Source organism: Mauremys mutica, chromosome 10, assembly GCF_020497125.1.
Source record: "Mauremys mutica isolate MM-2020 ecotype Southern chromosome 10, ASM2049712v1, whole genome shotgun sequence".
NCBI classification, from domain to species: domain Eukaryota; kingdom Metazoa; phylum Chordata; order Testudines; family Geoemydidae; genus Mauremys; species Mauremys mutica.
This window is the reverse complement of record NC_059081.1, coordinates 32,837,604-32,861,411: the sequence shown is the minus strand read 5'-3', so window position 1 is coordinate 32,861,411 and position 23,808 is coordinate 32,837,604. Positions and strand designations below refer to the sequence as shown.

The window sequence follows — 23,808 nt, the reverse complement described above, 5'->3', positions numbered from 1 at the left end:
AACAGTTTGGACAAACACCTGTCTGTGATGATCTATGTTTACTTGGCCCTGCCAAAGCACAAGGAGCTGGATTTGGTAACTTCTCGAGGTCCCTTTCTAAGATTCTAGAAGAGCTACAGTGAGTATGAATTCTCAAGATGGGAATCACCCCCACAACTCAAAATGTAGACAGTTTGGGAGCCTCTAACCAGCTAATGTGATTCAATTTTTAATGGTTTAAACACTTGCTTTAACAATTGTGTCTAATAACTCCCTGTGGGAACAGAAATGCACACTACAGGAAACACAACAGGCCCTAGTCAGTATGTGGAGTTTGTGAATGGCTTTTGTTCTTTTTGCATGCCAACACAAGACTTTATTTTTTATTTTCTATGTATGGTACAGCCTTCATTTAAGTAAAACAGTAAGATGCTAGCCCAAGGAGAAAATCTGAAAATGCAAAGTGGATCCTACAGGCTGAAAATCCAGACAGCAAATAAAGAGAATGCAATGTGCTTAATTCTGGGGGGTCTGACTCAGTATTTTTGAATGCCTGGGGTTGGCAATATTGTGATTGGATCAATGGGAATGGTGGGGACCTAAGCAGTAGGATCATGGACAAGCCACAACTACAGCCCATTAGCCACAGCAAAAGCCACATTCATTCAGCTGCTCTATGTCCTGTCTTCAGGTTGAAGAAGATGATTCCACTGCTCCCATCCAGGAACACCAGTGTATCTCTGTCAAGCCAAACACTTTTACTTGTACTTTGTGTGTGGAGGTGGGGGTGAGGAGGGGAGGGAAGATGACCAGAATTTCATTCTTTAACAGCACTGAAGTATAGACAGAACACTTAAAAATCTAATGATGATATCAATGCCTGGATTTATTCTACTGTCAGTATGCATCAAGCATTACAATAGTTATAGTCTTCTATTTGAGAAGTCATCAAAGAGAATTGCAGATTTTCTAAAGCATGTACCTGCCAATCAACTGTAACATGCTATCTAACTGAAACACTCAGCATGCGCGCGCGCGCACACACACAGGAACTTAAACATTTCAACACACACACTCACCAAAACAATTAAATACGCTTCATGATTTTATGTAGAAAATGATTTGCTTTTAAGATAAAGGAAAATTCCCAAGACTTTAAAAGTATGTATAGTAGATAGGCATGCTCAATTTTTGGAAATAATAATAACTCAAAAGAAATAGATTATTTCATGCAAAACCGAACCATTTATATATAAAAGGAATTAAAATGGGGTCCATTTTTATATTGTATTGATAGATGCCTATATTAAAAGAATTCAGTATTTTGAGAAAACCTACTAATTATACCAAGTAAAAATCCGAGTTCCAGAAAGAGAATTTAAGCTACAATATACTATGGCCTTCGAAATTTCAACCCAAAAGTTATTGCATTCAGGATACCTTCAGTACTCAATATTTATCCAAGAAACCTTGTTTTTATCCAAAGACAAATGAAAACAACCACAGTAAGCACAGTAACCACAATAAGCACAAAAGAACAAGGTACAACTAACAGAAATCAAGGCAAATCAAACACGGAGCTTCATAAACCCTAAATATTTATAAAAGCATACAAAAAACTACAGTACTCCTTTCCATTCAGTAATGATTCAATGTTTTGGGAGCCCAGTACTGGGCCTTGTGGAGTTTTAACTGTGACTTCTTACTAGTCACCAATTTTCAAATCTTAAATGGACTCACATCTAAGGAGACTAGGAAGCAAAGGTATAAATAGTAACAATATATTAAGTAGATTAGGGTCAGATTTTTGGTCAGAGTATTGTAAAGTTCAAATATAATACAAAATTCAGTTTTTAGTGACTGTATTTGTAAAGAACAAATGCCACTCTCATTGTACCTGCACAACTGAGAGTAAGATTTGGTGCATTTGAAAATACTTCTTATGAGAAGAAGCAGAGGAAGTCAGATTATGAATTTTTGTATATTAGACCTGAACCTCAAACATAATTCCATGCATACTCATGCAACTCTAACCAAAATGTTGTGGTTTGCCACTTTCTCAACTGATATAAGAAAATGTGTTTATAAATAAATGGTTTCTAGTCTCAGATATTCCATCTTTGTTACAAATAATGACCATCATCATGTAGGATTCTCTTATAAAATTATCACAGCTTCTGCCAAAGGCCTTAAATGTTATTAGCCTATAGCAAAAAGTTGCATGCTAGAAGGAAACTGAGATGAAGACATGGATGTACATGTTAATTGACCTGAAACCCAAGCAGGATACATTTTTATACTACCTCTCAAACCTTCAAGGAGCTTACAGAACCCAAAGGGTAGGAGATGAGGGAGGTACAGAGATGAGATGAGCCTGTTAGAGACAGACACAACAAAGACAGAGCAAAATAAAGAAATATAAAGATGAATGACACAATTCCATATATGTAGATTATACATTTAATCATGGGTACAAGGAACATATGGAGAAAGAAAGAACAAATATTGGGTGACAATGTTTAAGAATTACGTGAGCCTTATTTCAATAATATCATGAAAAAGCTGTGGATAGTAAGTCTTGACTAAAATTAGTTAGCTTGAAAAGAGTACATGTCAAATATGAAATACAATATTAGATCATTTAATTTAGAATTCCTATGGTTGGGTCCAGCTGTATCGGCTATACGGAGAAAAGGAAACCTATGAAGAATTTGATCCCATATTACATATGCACCCAAAAACTCTCATTTAAGTCCCTGGGTGTTTTCAACAGGCAAGGAATATAGGATCAGGCCCTTAGAGCCAAATTCACCACTGGTGTAAACAGAAGACTCTCTATTGACCTCAGTGTAGTTTCATCTGCTTTATATCAGCCCTGAATTTGGACATTCATGCTTAACTGCAGATACAAGATTATGAAACTGAGATGAAAATAATGTAAACGCAACCTAATGGAAAAGTAATTTATAATCTATGGGCCAAATTCAAAGGTGAAGCATAAATCAGACTCCCTAACATGAATGTAGCTCCACTGTATTCACTTACATCCATTATAGCAAGTATAAGGAAGTCTGAATTAGTGCAATTTGCAAGCCAAGGACTAGAAGAAGGTGTGAGAAGGCTACTTTGACTCACACTTTTCTTATGTAACCCACTGGTGCATGTGTTACAGGTCCCCCACTGTGCTGATCTGCAAGGGATATGAGTAATTACAGCCCCAAACGCCACAGTGTCATATCTGTGTCAAATTTAGAGGTGATTTAAACTGTATGTTGATAAGTGGGCATGACTGACTCTAAAGGAGTCTCAGTTGGTGCAAACACCACACGTAGGGAAAGAAGAAGGTGCAAGATGGTATATGTTAATACAGATGGAAAGGGCTATTGTAACTTACACCTTCTTGCACCTAACTGTTAATCACTTGTCCTGTTACCTTTCCTCAGCCTGTTGGTGTGAAAGTTACATCAGGAATGGGTTTGTCTATACTTGGAGCTGGAGGTGTGATTCTCATCTCAAGGAGACAGAAATCACATATGCATATTAACTCTGATCAAGTGAGAACACTAAAACTAGAATGTCGCTGCATCAGTGTGAGCGGCGGGAGAGGTTAGCTGTCCCGAGTACGATCCCAGCCAAGAACCTAGACATGTACTCAAGGTGGCTAGTCCCTCCTGCGACTTGTGCTGACACAGCTACGTTCTATTTTTAGCACACTAGTGCAAGCCTTTGCTCAATCCAAGCTAGAACAGGTATATCTCCAAGAGTAGAAGTTAAAGGTATACAGGTAGCCAGAAACAGGGGGGCATGGAGATTGCTGTTTACTGTCAGAATTTTGTTATCGTCTGATTTTTCTGACCAACCATACTATCATGAAACTCACACTACTAGTTCTCTCTGCAAAAATGTGTGCATAAATTCTGCATTGTAGAAACATGTTCAAAAAGTACTGAAAAATATTTGTTACCATTCCTGTAATAATACGGAAGTGGTGTACCTGGTCAAAGCTAGTTTTTAGGGATATACCATCATCTTGATACATACATTTACATATATAATTCTCAAACATCAGGATAAAGATTCTATTAATCTCACTAAAAATATGTTACATAGCATTCCAAACTTGAGCTGCAAAGATGACTCAGTAATGGCAAAAGATTATATACTCCTCTACCCCGATATAACGCGGTCCAATATAACATGAATTCGGAGCGCTGCTTTACCACGTTATATCCGGAGGGGTGGGGCTCTGCACTCCGGCGGATCAAAGCAAGATCAATATAACGCAGTTTCACCTAGAACGCGGTAAGATTTTTTGGTTCTTGAGGACAGCGTTATATTGGGGTAGAGGTGTATTTTAAAATTCCACAGGCTTTAATAGCATTTACTCTGTAATTCTTTTCCACCCTCCATTCTGGGCATTCAGTGTCAAACTAAGCTTTTTCAAAAAAAAAAAATTTTTGCTGTTGTTATGCCAAATTTGAGTGTCACTTTTTATTACAACATCAAAAGCAGGCTTTTAATTCTCACAGTTTTGATGCTTAATGAAAAGTGAAAGTTAAACACAGCATGGCAGCATGAAAAATGCATGGTAAATCTATAGCACCCTGACATTTTAGCCCTGAAGAGGATGTGAAGAAAAGCCATTGTAAACAAAAGATAATACTGTACTATTAAATACAAAGAAAATTAATTAGAAGTTCTGAGAGATTCACACACAAAGAAAAGAAGATGAAGAACAAATATTTTCCAGTAATGCCATCCTGATGGTCTAGTGAGGGCACAGCAGGTTGTCCCCTACAGGGGATGAGAGTTTGAGTCATGGTCTCAGGCCTTTACTTCCAAGATATTTGGGGTTGGGCACACTGCCAAGCTAGCATGTGCAGACACTGGAGAGAGAAGGGGCTGAATGCCTAACTGCAGTGAGTGACTAGGGTTGGAGGAAATGATGGTTCTAAACCATCTTTCCATACCCCAACCCTGGGGACACCGAGGGCTTAGTGGCTTTACAAGTTACGGTAGTTGCCGCAGTCACACAGCACTATGCCATCTTTAAACCACCTGAGGATTCTCAGTGTAACCAACTTGGGGTTTAGAAAGCATGGTCCCTTTAAAACCTCACCCTGAGGCATAGGAAATGCTGGTTTTTCCAGGAGGAGGGGAGTCAAGGTAGGGAGAGCATCAGGAGTGTGGGTGTTGGTAGCGCCAGACAAGGGGCCTACAGTGAGCAGGCTCTCCCATAGCAAAGCAGCTGAGAACCAGTCCAAAGCCTGGAAGGAAGAGCTGCTGACCGGGGATGTCCCAGGATGGGAGCCAGCAGGTGCACCACACCAGGAATCACCTGAGAAGGACAAACCAGACCCAGTATCACTGTCACCCAGAGCTGTATGGGGCTGTGAGGAAAGGGACATGTGACTTTGCATTGGGAATAAGGAGGGAGGTTGTAGCTAGTTAAGTGGGGAGGGTTGTTGCTCTGTGTGGGTTTGTAGAGAGTGGAAGAAGAGGGCACCAGAGGGTATTTTGGGGGGAATGTTTACTGGTGCCAAAGACAACCAGATGCACCCAATGACTCATTGTCAGACTGGAACTCTGCCCAGGATTCCTGAGCTCTGAGTCTAGATGCTCAGCGTCTATCCTTTTATATTGTGGTATCATGGGGCCTGTGGGTCCTCCATTCATCCCTCTGTTAATAAATATTTCCTTTTCCCATATTTCTTGTACTATTCAGGGAGCGGGGTGCATGTTTACTCTGGGGGGGGGAGGGAGGAGGGGTTGGAACAGGTGTCTCTGGGATGGAAAGAAGTTTCTCTACTGCATTCCTGTCTATGCCTTTTTTTGGCTGGAGCCGCCTGCAGAGCAGACTCCATCTTGGCCAAAAAGGCACTATAGTTACACCAAGAAAAATCTTCAGCTGCTCTCTTAGGGCAGATTCTGATGGCTATCCACTGCCTCGGTAGAACAGGGGACAAGGTTCTGGGACAAGGTGTCTGGTATTGCTCTATTTATTACTCTCTGATCATCTCTGGATCAGCATTGATGGGCTCTGAAAAGGGCTTTGTCCATTTCTTCTTGGCTTGGAGATGTTCAGCATTGGAGGACTGGAAGGAGAAAAATGGAAGGGATCAGCAAGACTTTAGGGATACCTCAGAAGATCTGCTTATTCTCCTCAGAAGATCTGACAAGCCCTTTGTATAATTAAGCCTTTGCTCCAAAAAGTAGAAATAATCATAAAATAAATTGAACAGCTATTTTAATACAATTTTGAGATTGTGGGAGAGAAGGACACTTTCATACCTTGCAATTGGTTGGAACCTTTTTTACACCCATATATAGTATACGCATCACACACAGCACAGAGGTATGGAATAAGCAGACTAAAATGGAACCACAAGCAGGTTTTGCAAGGCTGTCCTCAGAAGCAAAGTCATTTCTCACTGTACACACCTGACACTGCTATGAGGTAATTTTATCTTAGTTTTTTTTACAAATGTAGTTTATTGAACTTTAGTTTTCACAGTTCAGAAGTTATGTCTGAGCCATCATTCTAACGATAATAGCAGCTTGCACAATTGCTCTAAGTTTTAAAACCGACATCTAAAGAGAAATTTTCAGCTACAGCCAGCAGGAAGAGGCATACACCATTCACAGACTGCAACACCTAGATCGAGCCCTCATCTTACATACATATGCAGGAGAGTAGGAGAACATAAGGCTCTAGGGGAAAAGGCAAGACTCCTAAGCAGGGGCTGTAGTTACAAAGAAAGGGATGTGTGTGGGCGAATAGCTGGAGAAAGGCAAGAAATGAATGCTCACACTTTACAAAGAAGGATCTCCTGTCCATGGGGAGCAAAGAGTCCTGTGGCACCTTATAGACTAACAGACGTATTGGAGCATGAGCTTTCGTGGGTGAATACCCACTTCATCGGATGCATGTAGTGGAAATTTCCAGGGGAAGGTACACACCTCACACCTCAACTGCTAAAAGAGGGCCTCATCCTCCCTGATTGAACTAACCTTGTTATCTCTAGCCTGCTTCTTGCTTGCATATATATACCTGCCCCTGGAAATTTCCACTACATGCATCCGACAAAGTGGGTATTCACCCACGAAAGCTCATGCTCCAATATGTCTGTTAGTCAATAAGGTGCCACAGGACTCTTTGCTGCTTTTACAGATCCAGACTAACACAGCTACCCCTCTGATACTTGTCCATGGGGAAAACCCTAAAGGCAGAGGAACTGCCAAAGGCAGGTGAAAGGCCATGCATGTGATGCTGCTGTATGTGATACATTATGAGCAGCGCTTTATGGAAGACCTACCCATGACAGTGTGAAGAATGGTGGGGAGCATTCTACTAGAGGAATGTATGGGAGCCTACAGGCCTGAGACCATGCCGATCCACTAAACAATCTCTCTCCTCTCCACTCCCCCTTTCTTTTAAATGGAGCACAGCAGCTACCACAGCATGCAGACTGTTGTATTGGATGTGATATAGCTGCACTGGGGCTCCACAGCCTTTAGGAGAACATAATAAACAAACAAACAAATAAATGGTTTGAGACTATTTTGTAAACAGAAGATCTAGAATAATTTTGTCCTTTTCTTTCTGAGACGTGCTAAAGCTAAGCAATCACATTAGTCCAAGAGACAAAGCAAATATCCAGTAATCTGAACATAACACCGTGTCGATTTAATGAAATTTAGAATAAGAAATAAACATTTCAGTAAAGCTCAGCTTTAACACAGGACCTTTTTTTCTACTTTGAAAAGGCCAATATAGGAGAGGGACAAGTTAATGGACAATGTTTCAAGATAAATAAGAGACATCTCTAACTGCATTGGACCGTTAAAAAGCATGCTTGGCAGTATCACTATTCTTTGGACCCAAAGTTGACTTACCTTTGTTTAAATAGTCCTAAGGATATTTTTACTATTTTAAAATGAATTAAATACAATATAAATAATATAATGAAAATAGTCTGTGCTTCTCACACAAGAGCAGGAAGTTCTAATTGCCATATTGTAGGATGCCCAGAGCACTCTAAGGGCCTGATTTACAAAGCACTTAAGCATGTTCATGTCTATTCAAAGTAGCACTTAATCACACTGGTTTCAATCAGATTTAAGCACAGGTTTAATGGTAATCAGATGTTTAAAAGCTGTCCTGAACAGAGATGTTTTCTGGAACTGGGAACTAAGTAAACCTCACATGGAATCTGGACATCACACAGAAATGATCTTCCTATTTAATGTCCTCTTCAGATTAAATTACATTCAGCCTTCCAAGTCTGAGGTTCCCACTGTAGGGAAGGAGCTAGGCTTGGAAGTGTGTGTAAAATCAACATTACACGGCTACCAGCAAAGGGTAGTCCTGCTTTGGAACAAAGAGTAGCCTCTACTGCATTGTGGATCAGAAGACACAGAGTTTTGTGCAGGTCAGAAGCCAGGGTGAAAATTTTAGGCTCACTAATGTCCTTGGAATATCTTCTGCATAATAAATTACCACCATGCTGCTTTCATTGGTCTCTTACTCAAATATATGAACATACACTGGTTAATATCCCAGCCATGGAGTATCTTGGGGTACGTTTACACTTCAGGCTGGAAGTGTAAATGACACCACAGCCATGCTAGTTGTCATTGAGTTATCATGCTAGAAATACAGTGTAGCCTATTCTCTCTAAAGTTTATCTTAACCAAACTTTTTCCATAAAAGTACTGCACAGCCTTTCCCCCTTTTCTTCCTTGCAATTCAATTTCCTGAAAAGTGACTCTATAAAAACAACAATGCTGGGTTCCATGTTTATTTTGTCTCAATGGCTTTCCATTTATAAGTGAAAAAATGGGGACTTTTTCCAACTGCCAGCACTGCAAACTCAGTCTAGAATCTAAAAGACAAGTTGAGTTCCTTTTACTTCATGCATCATCATCCAGCTCATGCTATCAGAGTGACATTGGTTCTCCATAGTTAATAGGAGTAAAAAGTAGTAAACACATAGTTCTGTAATTAAATAAAACAGCTATATCTCTAAATATGTACAAGGGGCAGCTCTGTGAAATGAAATCAGCAATTTTTACATAGTCCCTTTTCAAATCAGAACCACACGTTGACTGCTGTGAATACAGCAGCGGACATTAAGCTCAGAGGGAAAAAATATATGCTATAAAAAGCTTCTGAAACATAAAATAATGCAACACATTACCATTTTTGTCCATGGAATGAGGCTCAGACTGTTTCTTGCCAATATCAGCAAAGGATCTGACAATTGGAATCCTGTTGCTTAACTTCTTCTGATTCTGATGGTGGTGCTGCTTCAGTAAAGCTTCATGTACTCTGTGACGAACATCTTCGCTGAGCTGCCCTGAGCCCACTTGTTGGTCAAGAATCATATCTGAAAAATAAATACATAAATATAATATAATGAATAGAGAGAGGGAATTATGTTATTAATTAATAATTATAATGCCAAATAATAATACATGGAATTATAAGTGAAGGGCCCAGTCTTACATTCTTTATTCAAGAAAAAAACATTAAATCAGGCAGCTTCATGCTCCTTGGGCAGAGCAGCAGTGACACAGAGCAGAAGAGAGCCAGGTTCCCTGCTTTCATTTGCAGGACCTGGACCTTGTGGTAGTTAAGAGATGGAATTGCAAGGAAGTTCTGCTCAGCCCGAGACCAAAACATGCCCAGTGTGGATGGAATCTTCAGGAAATTTAGCTGGAAAGCTCTAGCATGTCTCTAGTGAGCATGGATGGGCTATAGGGTGGCCAGGTGTCCGGTTTTCGACTTAAAAGTCCATTTGAAAAGGGGACCTGACAGTATCCAGTCAGTATTACTGACTGGACATCCAAAGTTCAGTTACTGCAGGCGGGGGAGGAGCCGGGTCACTACCCACACCAGCCCCTACTCAGCTGGGGCTGCCTCTTATCTGCATCGGGTGGCTGCAGCTCCCAGCTCCACTGGTGAGTCCCTCCCAATCTGGGTGATGGGGCCTTGGGGGGGAAGAGGTGGGGTGGGGGAGGTTCCAGGACTCCCGCTGGAGCATCTGGTTTTTAAATATTACAAAGTTGGCAACCCTAGTGCTTATAATTTGGATAAATCTGGTCACAATTTCATGGGAGTGGCAAAAATCAAATTTCTGACACAGCTCCCCTTCCCCATATCAAATTTCAAGTCCCTGGTCCGAAGCATGGAGACACTAAAGGTTTACAAAACAAACATTACCCAAATTTTTTAATATTGGCAAAACAATGTATTTTTCCCAGCCTTGTTCTTGTAAATAGTTGATAAATGGTCTTTTAATATTTTTCAAAAACAAAACAAAACCCTGAAGAACATATCTGGCATGGAAAATGCCAGTTCAAACCATTAAAGTTTGGCAAAGTCATAAATAAATATCATTTTGATGCTTCCATAACAAAAAAAATCTGTTTCTTAGCAACCTTTCAGTAAGTACAAAAGTCATGAACTAGGGAATCTCTCATATTTCCAAAATTACCTGACTGATGTTGAAACTTCAGCTCAGTTCCATTCAGTGGTTTCATTTTCCACCTTGTGTATGTGACCAAAACAAACAGTATTCACACGCTTTTGGGTTTTCTATTCTAAATTAGAACAAAATTTCTAAATCTCAAAATCCACTGTAAAATGGAATTACCTTTCTTTGCCTAGCTCCATTCTCCATTCTCTAGTATATATATATATATATATATATATATATATATATATATATATACACATACACACACACACACACACACACCAAGATGAGTGTGGATGGATGAGTCTGGATGGCCAGTTGTCCATATAAATGTCCAGTGTGTTTTTAATCCTGATGAGTTGTGGCCTCACTGATATCTTGTCACAATTAGTTCCACAGGTTAATTATACATTTGTATGAAAATATACTTTTAGCAGTTTCAAATTTGCAATGTTTCAATTTCATTGAATGGCTTTTTGTTCTTTAATTTTGAGAAACATTAAATACAAGTTCCTGACCTACCTACTCTAGATCATTCATTATATTGTATAAGTTTGTCATGTTCCTCTTATTCATCTCCTCTCTAAGATAAATGGTACTCCTGCAATCCTAGGCTTGTCAGGAGCCAGTTGAACACTGGGCACAAGTTATGGTAGAGTGCAGACTGCACTAGCTTGTAACCATCCCCCAAGGAACCATGTTTCCCCCAGTGAGCAAAGGAGCACACCATGTTCCACCAACCTCTGCCTCCACCACAACACTTGTAAAGTACTTTATGGCCCCCTTACACTGTTGGTGCACTGCCTTGCAAAGGGCTAGGGTATGAGCCAAGAATCTGACCCTAAATGTCTATTTTACAAATTCATCTATGATTAGGTAGATGAAAATACACATTTACAAGTCATTTGTCATGGTCCAAATCTTGTGGGAAGGTTTTTGTTCCCTCCCCTTTTCCCATGCGCCTACACAAGATCACAATCTGGCTGTATATTACTAAGCGATTCACTGATAATGCTTTCAATAAAACAGCAGAAAGAAATTTCAGCAAAGAATATACAGCAAAACTAACACCACTTTATTCAGAAACACTGAATAAATAAGGATCCAATCCTGCAAGTGTAATGGTGACAGATGCCAGTCACTGTTGGGTGGGATCAAACCTCGGAAGCTTAGTGCATGAGCCTCTACAGCATGAGCTAAAAGCCAACTGACTGTTACCTAAGGCTGTAGAACAGACTCATTTAACGCACTCTCTCTCTAAGTGGTCTCGGTGCCACTAGAGGGAACAGAACACCACATCCAGGAGGTGTGTGGATTACACAAGCAGATCCATGTGCCCATGCTGAGCCCCATTGTATGGAGGCCTGGGTGGGATTTGTGCCTAAATAATGTAAATGATTATGCAGCTATCAGAATGAAAAGATTCAGCACAAAATCCACTAACAGAAAATATCAAGAAGCATCGTTAATTTTTAATGGGAAAGAAGCTGTTGAGTTGATATATTTAATTTGGAGGGGAGATCTTGTTGGCAACAGTATTAATGCTTAAAAGCAAAGCAAAGTAAAGCAAAGAAAAGAAAAGAAAAGAAAAAAAGAGAGATAAATATATACTAGAGCAAGTAAATCAGCAACATTTTAGCACAAAATGTCCTTGCATATCCATTAGGAGAAACTGTGCTACACAGAAATGGTGATATAATGAGCTGAGTCAGAAACTTGCTGTACTGAAAATTCAGACAGCTCTTGAGTCTGTTCCCAACACAGGTTCATATCAACCAGTAAATTCAGTGGTGAAGCAAGCAAAGCAGAAAAATAAATAAATAAAAGACAGATATGTGATAAGCAGAGACAGATTTTGTCAAGCCTTTGATAGGGGCCAAGAGCTAAAGAACAAAAAAAGATTAAATAAGTACTCAGGTAAAATGCACAGTGAAACTGCAAAATTCCGCAATGCACTGAATGTACATACATTGTTGTGTTTGTAAAGTTCAGAGTGACCATATAATAAACTAATGTATTACATAAAAATGCAGTAAGAGTTGTGAAGCTGGAGTACATAGAAAATGCCTGTCTACATGTGTCATTATTGGTACCATATAAGGATCCACAGTTCTATACACCTATACATAGCTGAAAGCCAAGGATAGATATAAAGATAATATAGGTGCAGACATACACACAAAGTACTTCTATCTCTGTATACCTGTAGAAACAGAGTGAGAAGGGAAATATTCTTGAAGTTATAATTATTATTACTACTATTATTTTCATAGTCGTCTCCCGTTAACATCGCATAGTGTGGTTCCCACGGTAAGTAGATCTAAGCTACGTCGACTTGAGTTACGCTATTCACGTAACTTAAATTGCATAGCTTAGATCAGCTTTCCACTGTAGTGTAGACATAGCCTCAGAAACCAAAAGACAAATAGAGAGAAACAAATCAGATTATTTCTGAAGTCTGATTCATAATTTTGGAATGTGTGGGTTGGCAATCTTGCATTGCTACCACCCTTTGAGCTGCACCAGTGGAAGTACGAGGGTGAAGATTTCCCAAAATGGCTACTGTAGAGAAGGCCTGTGCAACTGCTTCCCTTCCACGTTATCAATATAGTTTCCCTGACTTCCTCACCACAAAACAGAGCAAAGGATTTAGGCCTATATCTTTATGGCATCATCTCTCTACCTCTAGCAATGGCAAATCTCTAGGGCACATACTTACCTATCGCTATGCACACATATCAGAGGGGTAGCCGTGTTAGTCTGGATCTGTAAAAAGCAACAAAGAGTCCTGTGGCACCTTACAGACTAACAGATATATTGGAGCATGAGCTTTCATGGGTGAATACCCACTTCGTCAGATGCATGCGACCTCCTGCCAGCCAGGGTCTGGATCTCCAGACTTGCTCAGCCTGCTTTCCGGCCTGGAGTCCCAGCAGGCCACCCTGGGCTCTGCTCCTCGCCTTGGATCAGTTCTCTGCAGCCTCCCCACTGTGGCCCACTGTCCCCAGCCTGAGACACTGAGGGTTGCACATGAGGCAAGAGGGGGTGCAGCTCAGCACCCCCATCTTAAAATTGCTTATATCAGACCACGCTGCATTTGACCTTGTGCCTGCCTTCTATCGCCGCTTTTTTTTTCCCCACTGAGAGTTGAAGGGAACATTTGACAAAATGGCAGCTCCTACGAAAGTGAAGCTAGATGTCCGATCATTTCAGCCTGCTTGGACAGACGCATTTGGGTTTATTGAAAAGAAGGACCGTGCTGTTTGTGCTTTCTGTTATGAAAGTGTTGTTTGGCGCACATCAAGTGTTCGACAACATTTTGAAACGAAGCACGAGAAAACCTTTCTTGACGAAGCAGACAAGACTGAATCAATCAAAAAGGCAGTAGCAGCCTATGAGAAGCAAAGCAGGGTTTTTAAAAGCTTAAGTGTAAGTAAAAATCAAGTTACAGAAGGAAGTTACAAGATCGCACAGTGCATTGCAAAAAACAGAAAGCCATTTACAGATGGGGAATATATAAAAGAAGTTTTTCTCAGCAGTTCGGATATTTTGTTCAATGATTTGCCAAATAAAGATACAATCATATCTAGAATAAAAGAACTGCCCATCTCTGCCAGAACAGTTGAGAGACGCCTAAGTGAAATGGCAAAAAACATTAAGAAAAAGCAGACGACTGCATTGAGAGACACAGCAGTGTTTAGTTTTGCAGTTGATGAGAGCGTGGATATAAACGACATTCCATGTTTGGCAGTTGTTGCAAGATATTTTGCTTCCGATGAAATCCAAGAGGAACTTTGTTGCCTTAAACCCCCTGCCCATGGCACAACAAAGGGGGAAGATATACTGGAAAGTTTTGTAAACTATTTTGAAGAATGAGGAGTTGACATCAGAAAAATATTTTGTGTGACAACAGATGGTGCTCCTGCCATAGTCAGAAAACAGAAGGGATTTGTAAAAAGTTACTTGAAGATCAAATTGGCTGTCCAACAGTCAAATTTCACTGTATCATCCATCAAGAAAACCCGTGTGCTAAAATTTCTAATTCTGAGCTTAATAATGTGATGAATATAGTGGTGCGAATTGTGAATTTCCTTGTTGCTCAATCTGCTTTGACTTACAGACAATTTCAAGCACTGCTAGAAGAGATGGCCAGTGCTTATAACGACATCCCACTTCACAGCAACATTCGGTGGCTAAGTCGTGGCAAGATTTTGTGCACTTTATAAACTGTCTTGATGCAATCAAGGCCTTTTTGTAGGAAAAAGAACAAAACTACCCCAAACTGGATGATGACAAATGGCTGTGTAAGCTCATGTTTCTAACTGATATCACCGCTCACCTAAACGAACTCAATCTCTGTCTCCAGGGTGCAGGGCAAACAGTTCTGGATCTTTATGAAGCCTGGAAAGCATTTGTTGTGAAACTAGCAGTTTTTTCCAGGGATATTCAAACTTCTACTTTCCGCTACTTCCAACTCATAAAAGAGCTATCAACACATTGCACTGTCAATGTCGATGAGATTGGAAAGTACATGCCAGAACTGGAATCAGAATTTTCTGACAGGTTTTAAGATTTCCAGTGATGTGGCCCAATGCTTTCTTTTCTAATTAAACCTGAAAAGTTCAACGAAAGCGACTTGTATTTATCTGTATTTCAGTAGATGCGTGTTGAAGATTTCAAAATTCAACTCGTACAGAGTTAAAAAGCTCAGAATTGTGGACATCAAAGATTGTGGATCTGCGGAGCGCACTTGAAGCTACCGAGAGAGATCATGGGGCCTCTATTCTGACCTGCTGGACATCCCTGCCAGTGAAATTTAACTGTTTGAAGAAAATTGTGTTTGCAATGCTTTCAGCATTTGGATCCACATACCTGTGTGAACAGATATTTTCACACATGAAATCTGTCCTCTGTCCCTCTTGGAGCCGGTTAACAACTGATCACTCAGAAGCCTGTGTGCAGCTTAAAGTATCCAAATACGTGCCAGACATCGGAAAACTCAGCAAGGAAAAGCAAGAGCAAGTATCACACTAAACTGATAAGATCTGCATTTTAATTTAATTTTAAATAAAGCTTCTGAAACATTTTGAAAACCTTGTTTACTTTACATATAGCAGTAGTTTGGTTATATAATATATAGACTTATAGAGAGACCTTCTAAAAACCATTAAATTCAAGTGTATAAATGAAGACTTGGCACACCACTTCTGAAAGGTGGCTGACCCCTGCTCTAGAAAAAGCAGCACAACTTTGCCAACCTGATGAAGGCTTGCATCTGGACGTGATCAAATGTTAGCAAAAACAAAAACCAGGTTGTCAAAAAGGGTGCAAACTGAATGAAAGAATTAAAGACAAAGGCAGTGCCAAACCTGTGGAAAGCAGCTTCTTCACAGACAACGTCATACTTGTAGTAATGTGTATCATAAATGCTGTATTAAAAAACCTCTTTGTGAGCATGTGCTGTTAGGGGAAATAATCTAGATATTCAAAATGAGTCCACCACAGACTGAGAAATAGTTTTTCAGTAAGAAAGTTGCATATGAATAGGGAGTCTAAAATGCACCAAAAAGTAAATGAAAATTGGCGCCTAGAATCAAGCAAACATATTTGCAAAACAAGATTTTCACAGATTGAAAGCTTAACAGGATATTATCAAAGACTGCACACTCAGTGAAACTGCACACTCAGCCATGAGATGCTGAGGGCCTGCAAAGCCCAATGACCTCACTAACAGGATTGAGCCATTACTCAGAGAGAAAATTTCAGCATGAGGAACATGTGAACTCCTAAAGAATATAATGGTATAGCGCATGAGCTGAGTAGAAAAGGACTAACAATCAATACTGGATTTGAAATTATGGAAAAGTTAAAACATAAAGTTTGCGGGTCACTGAAAAGCTAATAGACAACACAGAGGTTATGTTGAATACATTTATATGAAGGGGTCTGCTGTTTGCCTGAAACACACTGAGTACAACCAAAATAAATTGCAAGACCAGAGATTCATGCAACAAAGAAAGTACCATCACTAAAGGTTGACCAAAAATTCTGTGAGCCAAATGATAGAAAATGGAATCATATGCTGAGTGCTAGAACCTTCTGGGTTCATTCAGTGGTTAGTCAACAAACCAGATGGTATTCTGAGAATTAGCATGGATCCAAGGGAACTAAACAAAAATATCAAAAGAGAACAGTTTTATCTGCCAATTTGAACTGAAATAATGGGAAGAATAACAGAGTAAAGTGGTTCTCTGAATCGGATATTGCAACTATCTTCTGGCAAATACCTCTTGAAAAGACAAGTTCCAAAATACACTATTTGGATGACAGATTCTTGAGACTTCATTTGGACATATGGTCTGCACTAGAAGTGACTAAGACTGCTACACTTCAAAGGAATTCTTGTAAAGAGTGTGTAATGACTCTATATTAATCTGGGAGCTACACCAGAGATACATGACAAAAGACTGTGTATTGTACTCAAATATAGGTAAAAGTGATTTAAAATTGAAGTAAAGGAAATGTGTTTTTAAACAGACTGAAAGCCTGGGTGAAGTACTTTTCAATGAGGGACAAAGAAAAATGAATAGCAAACTGAGAAATGCCAAGAACATACAATCTAAAAGACCTACAATGCCTGATGTGAAAATTCATCTCAGGAAACCCAGCTAGAACAACAATATACAGTATTATTTCCATATACAGCATTGCAGATATGTATTGCACTTAATCATCGGATACAAATAGACAGGTCCCTGCCCCAACAAGCTCATGGTCTTACAGATATTTCTTTTAAATGGAGACAAAGTTTGAATACAAAACAAAACATAATGGAGAATGGAAATGATGAAGGGGAATGGGATAATTTTAAAACTCGCATCACGAGTGGTACAATATTTTAATGCAGAATTACCAAACAGTTTCTAGGGATGTACCACAAAAAGTTTTGAAAGCCATCTTAGTGCAACAACATAAAATAATTGTTCACCTGTAGATTTTATCTCAAGCATAGTAAGAAGATCTTTAAAAAAATGTATACTCAAACAGAGAAAGAGTCTAGGGCTATGTTTGGATTTTGAACACTTCAGTGAATAAAGAAAGTGTTTATATGGATTAAAAGTCTTGATTGAAGCAGACAAAAACCCTTGATCACAATCTAGCAATGCTGGTTAAGTGAAACTCCTTCAAGGACAGAAAGACTGTTGTTACATTTACAAATGTATAATTTGAAGCAGGAATGTAGTCCAGACAGTAAGTTTCTGATGGCAGATATACTGTCACGTGCATAATACAGTCTCCCGGCAAATAAACTGAAAATATATGTATATAACAATTTTACTCGTTACAATCACAGTGACATGTCTTACATAGAATAATGTGGAAAATTATCCATAGTGAGACTATAAAAATCCTATGCAAAGTTATTAAAAAGAGGAAATAGCAGGAAAAAAAACACAGAAACCAATTATGCACCACAAAGATAAGGACTTAGGTTAACTGAGGAGTGTTACTAAAAGGAAAAGCACTTAGTACCCTCTACCTTAAGAAAATAAGTTTTGCAACGCAGGAAGTATCTGGTGGCATCGAGAAAACTAAATGATGAGTGTGAATGCCATTGTACTGGCCTAGCATAATCATGGATAGAAGGCAATACAGCAAGTATTGAACAATTTTCTGAAGAAAATTATGCCAACAGACAAGAGAACCTGTGACAACGGAGAAAGGTTGGGATTGACCTCTGTATTTAGGGATGCTTTGTGGTGCCCAGGAACTGTTTCTTTAATTTACTAAGTGTCAATATTATTCAATACAAGCAGACCTCCTGTCATTTCTAGGATCAAACCAATGTTTCCAAAATGTGGTGTATTGTAAGTGGAACTATAACAACTAATAAAGGGCAATTATTTAGTAAGAGAGACTTTAAAGACTTTGCTGATAAGTGGAAATTTCATCATTACACTTCAAGTCCAGGACTTATTTTATTTATATAGGAATAAAAACCCTTTCCTATTAATTGGAACTAAAAGAGTTGTGTACATACACAGCAAGCCTATGTAACGATCTGACCTTATTACTGCTAAACCTCCTCCTCAATCCTTTCTGTTTGCCACACTCATTTGTTGCATCGTTTTGCAAACTCTTAGGAGCTGTGACCCTATCTTCCTGTGTGTTTGTACCACGCCTAGCACAATGAAGCTTGATCCCTATTGGGGCTTTCCAGTACTACTCTGATTCAAATAATAATAATAATAGAAGGACATCCCTAATCAAATGGACTAGCAGTTTTATTTATAATTGTGAAAAATCTCTTCAGAAAACCCCAAGACAGCATGGAAGACACAAATCTATCTGAGTTACAGAACAATACCCTCAGAGTGAGGTGAAACACTTGCAAAGTAGTTAAGAAAGACAGTCAGGAGGATGACTGTTAAAATTGCAGATTCTAAAAGCAGCAATCAATCAAACCTTGTAATATAACAATCTATTATTTGTATCAGAGAAGATACCAAATGAGGGAGAACTACATCAATAATGATAGCTGCCACTCCTAGGTTATATATAGGTTTTGGGAAAGTTCTGAGAACAAACAAAAAACTTTTTCTAAGCAGTGAGTCAAAAGATTTTGGAAATGGAACCAACCCAAATAATTACATTACAACCCTAAATCAAGCTCTTGTGCCAAAAGACAAGTTAACGGACCAATTACCTGCAAAAATGGCCTCAGAACAAACTAATACTGTGATTTCTAAAGTTTCAAGAATACAACAAAGAAAAGGAGAACTGACAGCAACAAGTGCTCCAGAGACTACAAATGCATTGTGGTCTTGCTATCAGATATCTTCAGAAAGCTGACGACAAAATTCCATAATGCTCAATGTTACTTCATCAAAGTTCATGAAGAAATTTATCTTGGAGTGGAACACTTACTTCATTAGGGAGATGGACTGACTGAATGACTGACACTTCTAGTTCATCAATCTGAAACCATACCTAAGACTTGGCATTGCCCTGATTGAGGCTGACCACTGGGTTTTCCAGCCTGAGTGAGACAGGGCTAGCCATCAGAACAGTAAAACTGGGGTGGTAGGCAAGTGATCTTCTTGATAAAAAATTAATAAGTTTTGTTATACATAGTAATAAAACACCATATTGGCATACCTCTTTGTCCTAGCAAACTGCCAGTCTCACTTCAACCCCTCACATCCATCTTTTCTCATTATCAAGCCAAATCCTGACATTCTTATTCAGCCCCTGGAAGAATAGGATCCTTAGCACAGAAGGGGAAACCACACAAACTACTGTAGACTGAGTTTACAATATCTACAGCACTTTGACACACAAGTCTGAGAAGGGTGCCTGCTGTGGGGAGCAGCCACCCCCATCCCAACCAACTTTAATGTCTCTGTAAGAGCTGACCCTACGTACATCTCCCCTGTTGCCTCATTCAGCTCATGAAGCTTATATGACCTTAAATACATTACCAGCTGTGTGTAAACCCAATTCCTTTATACTCTCTTCTGGTGTGTGAGGCAAAGTTTCCTCACTATTACTTTTCCACCTTTATATAAAACAAAAGGTATGTTACCCTTGTGCTAGGTGGAGCCAGCAGCAACCAGGGCTGTGTTCAATATCTAGGGGTTCCTGTCCATCAGTACAACACAGAACCAGCTTGAGTCCCCACCCAGTAACCTGTGAAAATTACACACCACCCCTGGGCGCCTCTGAGAGGCAATACTTCTCCACTCACAAGCACAGAGTCTGAGTGTAGAAAACCAACTTTTAATAAAAGGAGGGAAGTAACTCCCAATTAATTTGGGAAAACACTGCAAACAGGGTTCATAAACAAAAACCACGAATAAAAGACCCACTCCCAAGTAGGTTGGGCAGTGCCCTTTTCCCCTCAGGTTCTTAAGTCCAGCAACCCAAAAGTCCCTTTCACATGCCCAACCCTTCTCTGCATCCCAGTCACATTTGCTGTCCTTGGTCAGTGCAGACCCAGAGTTCAGAGATGCATCTTACTCAGTGCCACTCACCAGCCACCTACTCACCGCTCTTGTCGCACCCCTCCACCAGCCACCCTGCTGGCTGCTCATTGCGCCTCTCTGCCACCACCCTGCTAGCTGCTCATTGCACCTCTTTGCCACCACCCTGCTGGTCACTCATTCACCAGCTGTCAGTCACTTTCTGCCTCCCTGCTGTGACCGCTGCACATCAGTCTGTCAGTGATTTTAGCTCTTAGCAGGCAGGGCAGAAACACAGTCCTACCACAACTGGTTTCAGCTCTGATTGAGCAATTAAAAAAACAAAAGAGAATCCTAATGAAGCCTATTTAGCTCTATTCTTTGAACAGTGAGGAAGAACAAGGTTAAGCCAGCCTAGAGAGAACCCCAGAGGAGGTGGAAGGAGAGGTTGTGCAGCCTCCTGACCAGAACTTCTGTCTCCGCCCTTTTTACTGTCACAGGACTCTGACATTGGAACCCCTGTTTAATGAGGTTCTTACAACAGAGGGTGCCTCCCCTCATTTGGGACAGATTAAGCACAGTCCTACTTTCCTGTATTCCTACAATAATTACAACATTGGTAACCATATTTCACTACCCCTGCATTCAGTACTAAGGTCATTTGTACCCAATACCAGCCAAAGTTGATCCTTTGACATAGCTGTAAATGATGAATATGTAAACAGAGCAGGAGCAAACTGTATTTACATAAACACACCCATAGTCCCTTCCCCTCCCAGTGCTGTCAGGGAAGCATTCATTCAGACCCTGCTTACAGGTACCATCTCCCATTTTGAACGCTCAAGCAAATTAATGTAAGTTTTAAGGGCTCATAATTTTTTACACTATTCTTTTGCTGTAAATGTTCTCATAACGGGTGCTTTGTGTCTCTATGTTTTCTCTTTTGAGGGAGCTGAAGCCCCCATTCCTTCTTCCGATGCCTGACTCTCACCTCTGAAGTAGGGTGAAATGGAGCTGTTTGAGGGAAATGGAGGTGGGAGATGGTTCAGTGAAACAGAGACTCCTTGGCAATGGGTCCCCTATTCTTTGCAAGCAGCTCTCACCTCAGATGTGACAAACTTGCTACACCAAACACGTCTAACCCGATAGTTATACATAAAGAGTAACGTGTAAAGTATCTACAGAAAGCTCATCACTTGTCAAGACTCTCAATCCCAGGTGAGGGGGTGCTTTCATGAACATTTGGGTCCTGGTTCTTGAGAAACCAGTCAGCTCTGCAACAGACTGAGCTTTTGGGTGGGGGATCTACTTTACTGGATAGGAACTATTGATAAGTGTAGACCCAGGTTTGATGTTATGATTTCGTTTTTTATTGCAACCAATTGTTTCCACCACTCTCTCGTTTCTAATTAAATCTTTATTCTTTCTTAAATAAACCTTAATTGCTTTACTATAAGTGCTCACAAGTGCTGTGTGGTTTACAGGAGCAGTGGTTTAAGGTAAAACTGGTGAGCTGGAGCATACTACATCTTTGGATGAAGAGGATCTGAAAATTCTGTGAGGAGCCAATGTCAGGGGCTGCATATCACAGGGCAACGATTCAAAAGAACCGGGGGTTTGTGGTTTGTTAACTTGCTTGGTGAAGGAAGGGCTGGCATTAGCCCAGAGAAGAATCCTGGCAGTGCCAGGAGGCAGGGGGCAACAAGGAGACCCACAGTCCTGACTCCCGGGTAACCCAAGAACTGTCACAGGTACACATTTCTGGCTGATAACTGCTGAATATTTTATTATTTGATTTTTCAGTGGCAAGGTGATGGACCTCTGGATCTGTATAATTTCAATGATTCTATCTTGCAGATTCCTTTGCTCCAAGAATCAGTCAGATGGAATCACACAAACGTGACAAGAGGTGCTCCAAAAGCTGATCATGCTTTTTCCATGATGTTCCAACCTCTGCCAGCCCACGAATCAAGGGATTAAGTTGGGGGTGGGGAGAGGACTCTGAATCTCAACATATTTCATGGCCATTCTTGGGTCATTCTGTTCTAAACCTATTGTACATGTGTCACCCTAGCCTTTTGTTGTCTACTCACACACAGCTAATATTTTTTGAATATTTTAGTTTTCCCCTGTGATCCTCTGCTATTGTCACCATTACATACTTCCCCCCACCCCCCGCAATAAATTCCATCTAGGATTTCCCTGACATGTATAAAATGTGGTCTTTCAAACTGAAAAAAATTCAATTTTCTCCTCTTTCCCCAAGTGAAACTTATGTGTATTGTACAATTTCTGAGTTTCTTCCCAGTCCATTCCCTTCTTACCCACTTCAGCATGCTCATGTACTAGGTTTGTAGTTATGAAGTTACAGAGAGCTGAATTCTCCCAGCAGTATAAAAGGGAATTGCAAATGGAACTTGCTAAAGCTGTTATGAGAGTTGTGACTGTATCTCCCCATGAAGAGCATCAATACAGTGAGAACTGGGTTTAAGGGCTATAATCTGAAATGTTTACTGTGAGGCTGCACATAAACATTATACCATTGAGCAAGTGCTAGAAAGCATCTGTAGGATGCAAAGTGTACTATACCATGATGAGAGCAACATTCATATAATTAAAAAAGCCAGTTTCATTCTAAGATCCTATTTTAAGGCATCTACAACTTCCTCGAAATATATACACTATCGCCTGAAATTTCTCTATCTTGTTCTCAAGCCAAAGATGCATATTTGTAAATTTGGAAAAAAAGCCCATTTGGAAAAAAGCTGGTTTTGTGTTATTTCAGCATGGTGGAAAACTGTTGATGCTTTTAAGGGATGTTTAAGATGATTTGTCTGTTTGTGATCAGCCATCTCATAAATGGCTTTAATTTGTGGAATTTACCACTTATATAATTTTGAATGTGTGGTGGCAGAAGTGGAGTAGAGAACACATCCACTCTGATTAAACACCTACAACTTATGAAAAGTTAGCTATAAAATATCTTACTACAATACTGCTCAACTCCAATTTTAGATAATTTTATACATATAAAATATTTATAGAAAAAATTTCTACATACAGCTGATTTTTATGCAAAATCTCTCTGATAAGTGATACATACTTAAGTCTCCAACATTAATATTTATCATGATAGGTTATTGGTATAAAACATCAGTATACCTGCAATTTCTTCTAAAGAATTAGCTCTCATGTCCAGTAGAACTGTACCATTCAGGATACAACTTCTCAACTCAAACAAGCTATGAAGTGACAGAGTGGCAACGTATGGTTTGCTCCATCTCTCTCCACCATCCTCTACATCTTCTTCAAACTTCAACCATCTATGCAAACAAACAGCTTAGTAAGCCTTTTGTATATAGGAAATGAAAAGTGAGTTATTTTCA

General features: G+C 39.8%; 1 protein-coding gene across 1 annotated transcript in view; it reads right to left on the bottom strand.

The window, feature by feature from the left end:
* The window catches only part of SLC4A10 (solute carrier family 4 member 10), a 191,642-nt gene that overhangs the window by 80,162 nt on the left and 87,672 nt on the right, over positions 1 to 23,808 (bottom strand). The window contains exons 5-6 of the mRNA XM_045033036.1: positions 23,585 to 23,745; positions 9,180 to 9,368 (exon numbers count right to left, since the gene is read on the bottom strand). Coding sequence (XP_044888971.1) covers positions 9,180 to 9,368; positions 23,585 to 23,745 — 350 coding nt within the window. The remainder of the gene's footprint in view (positions 1 to 9,179; positions 9,369 to 23,584; positions 23,746 to 23,808) is intronic.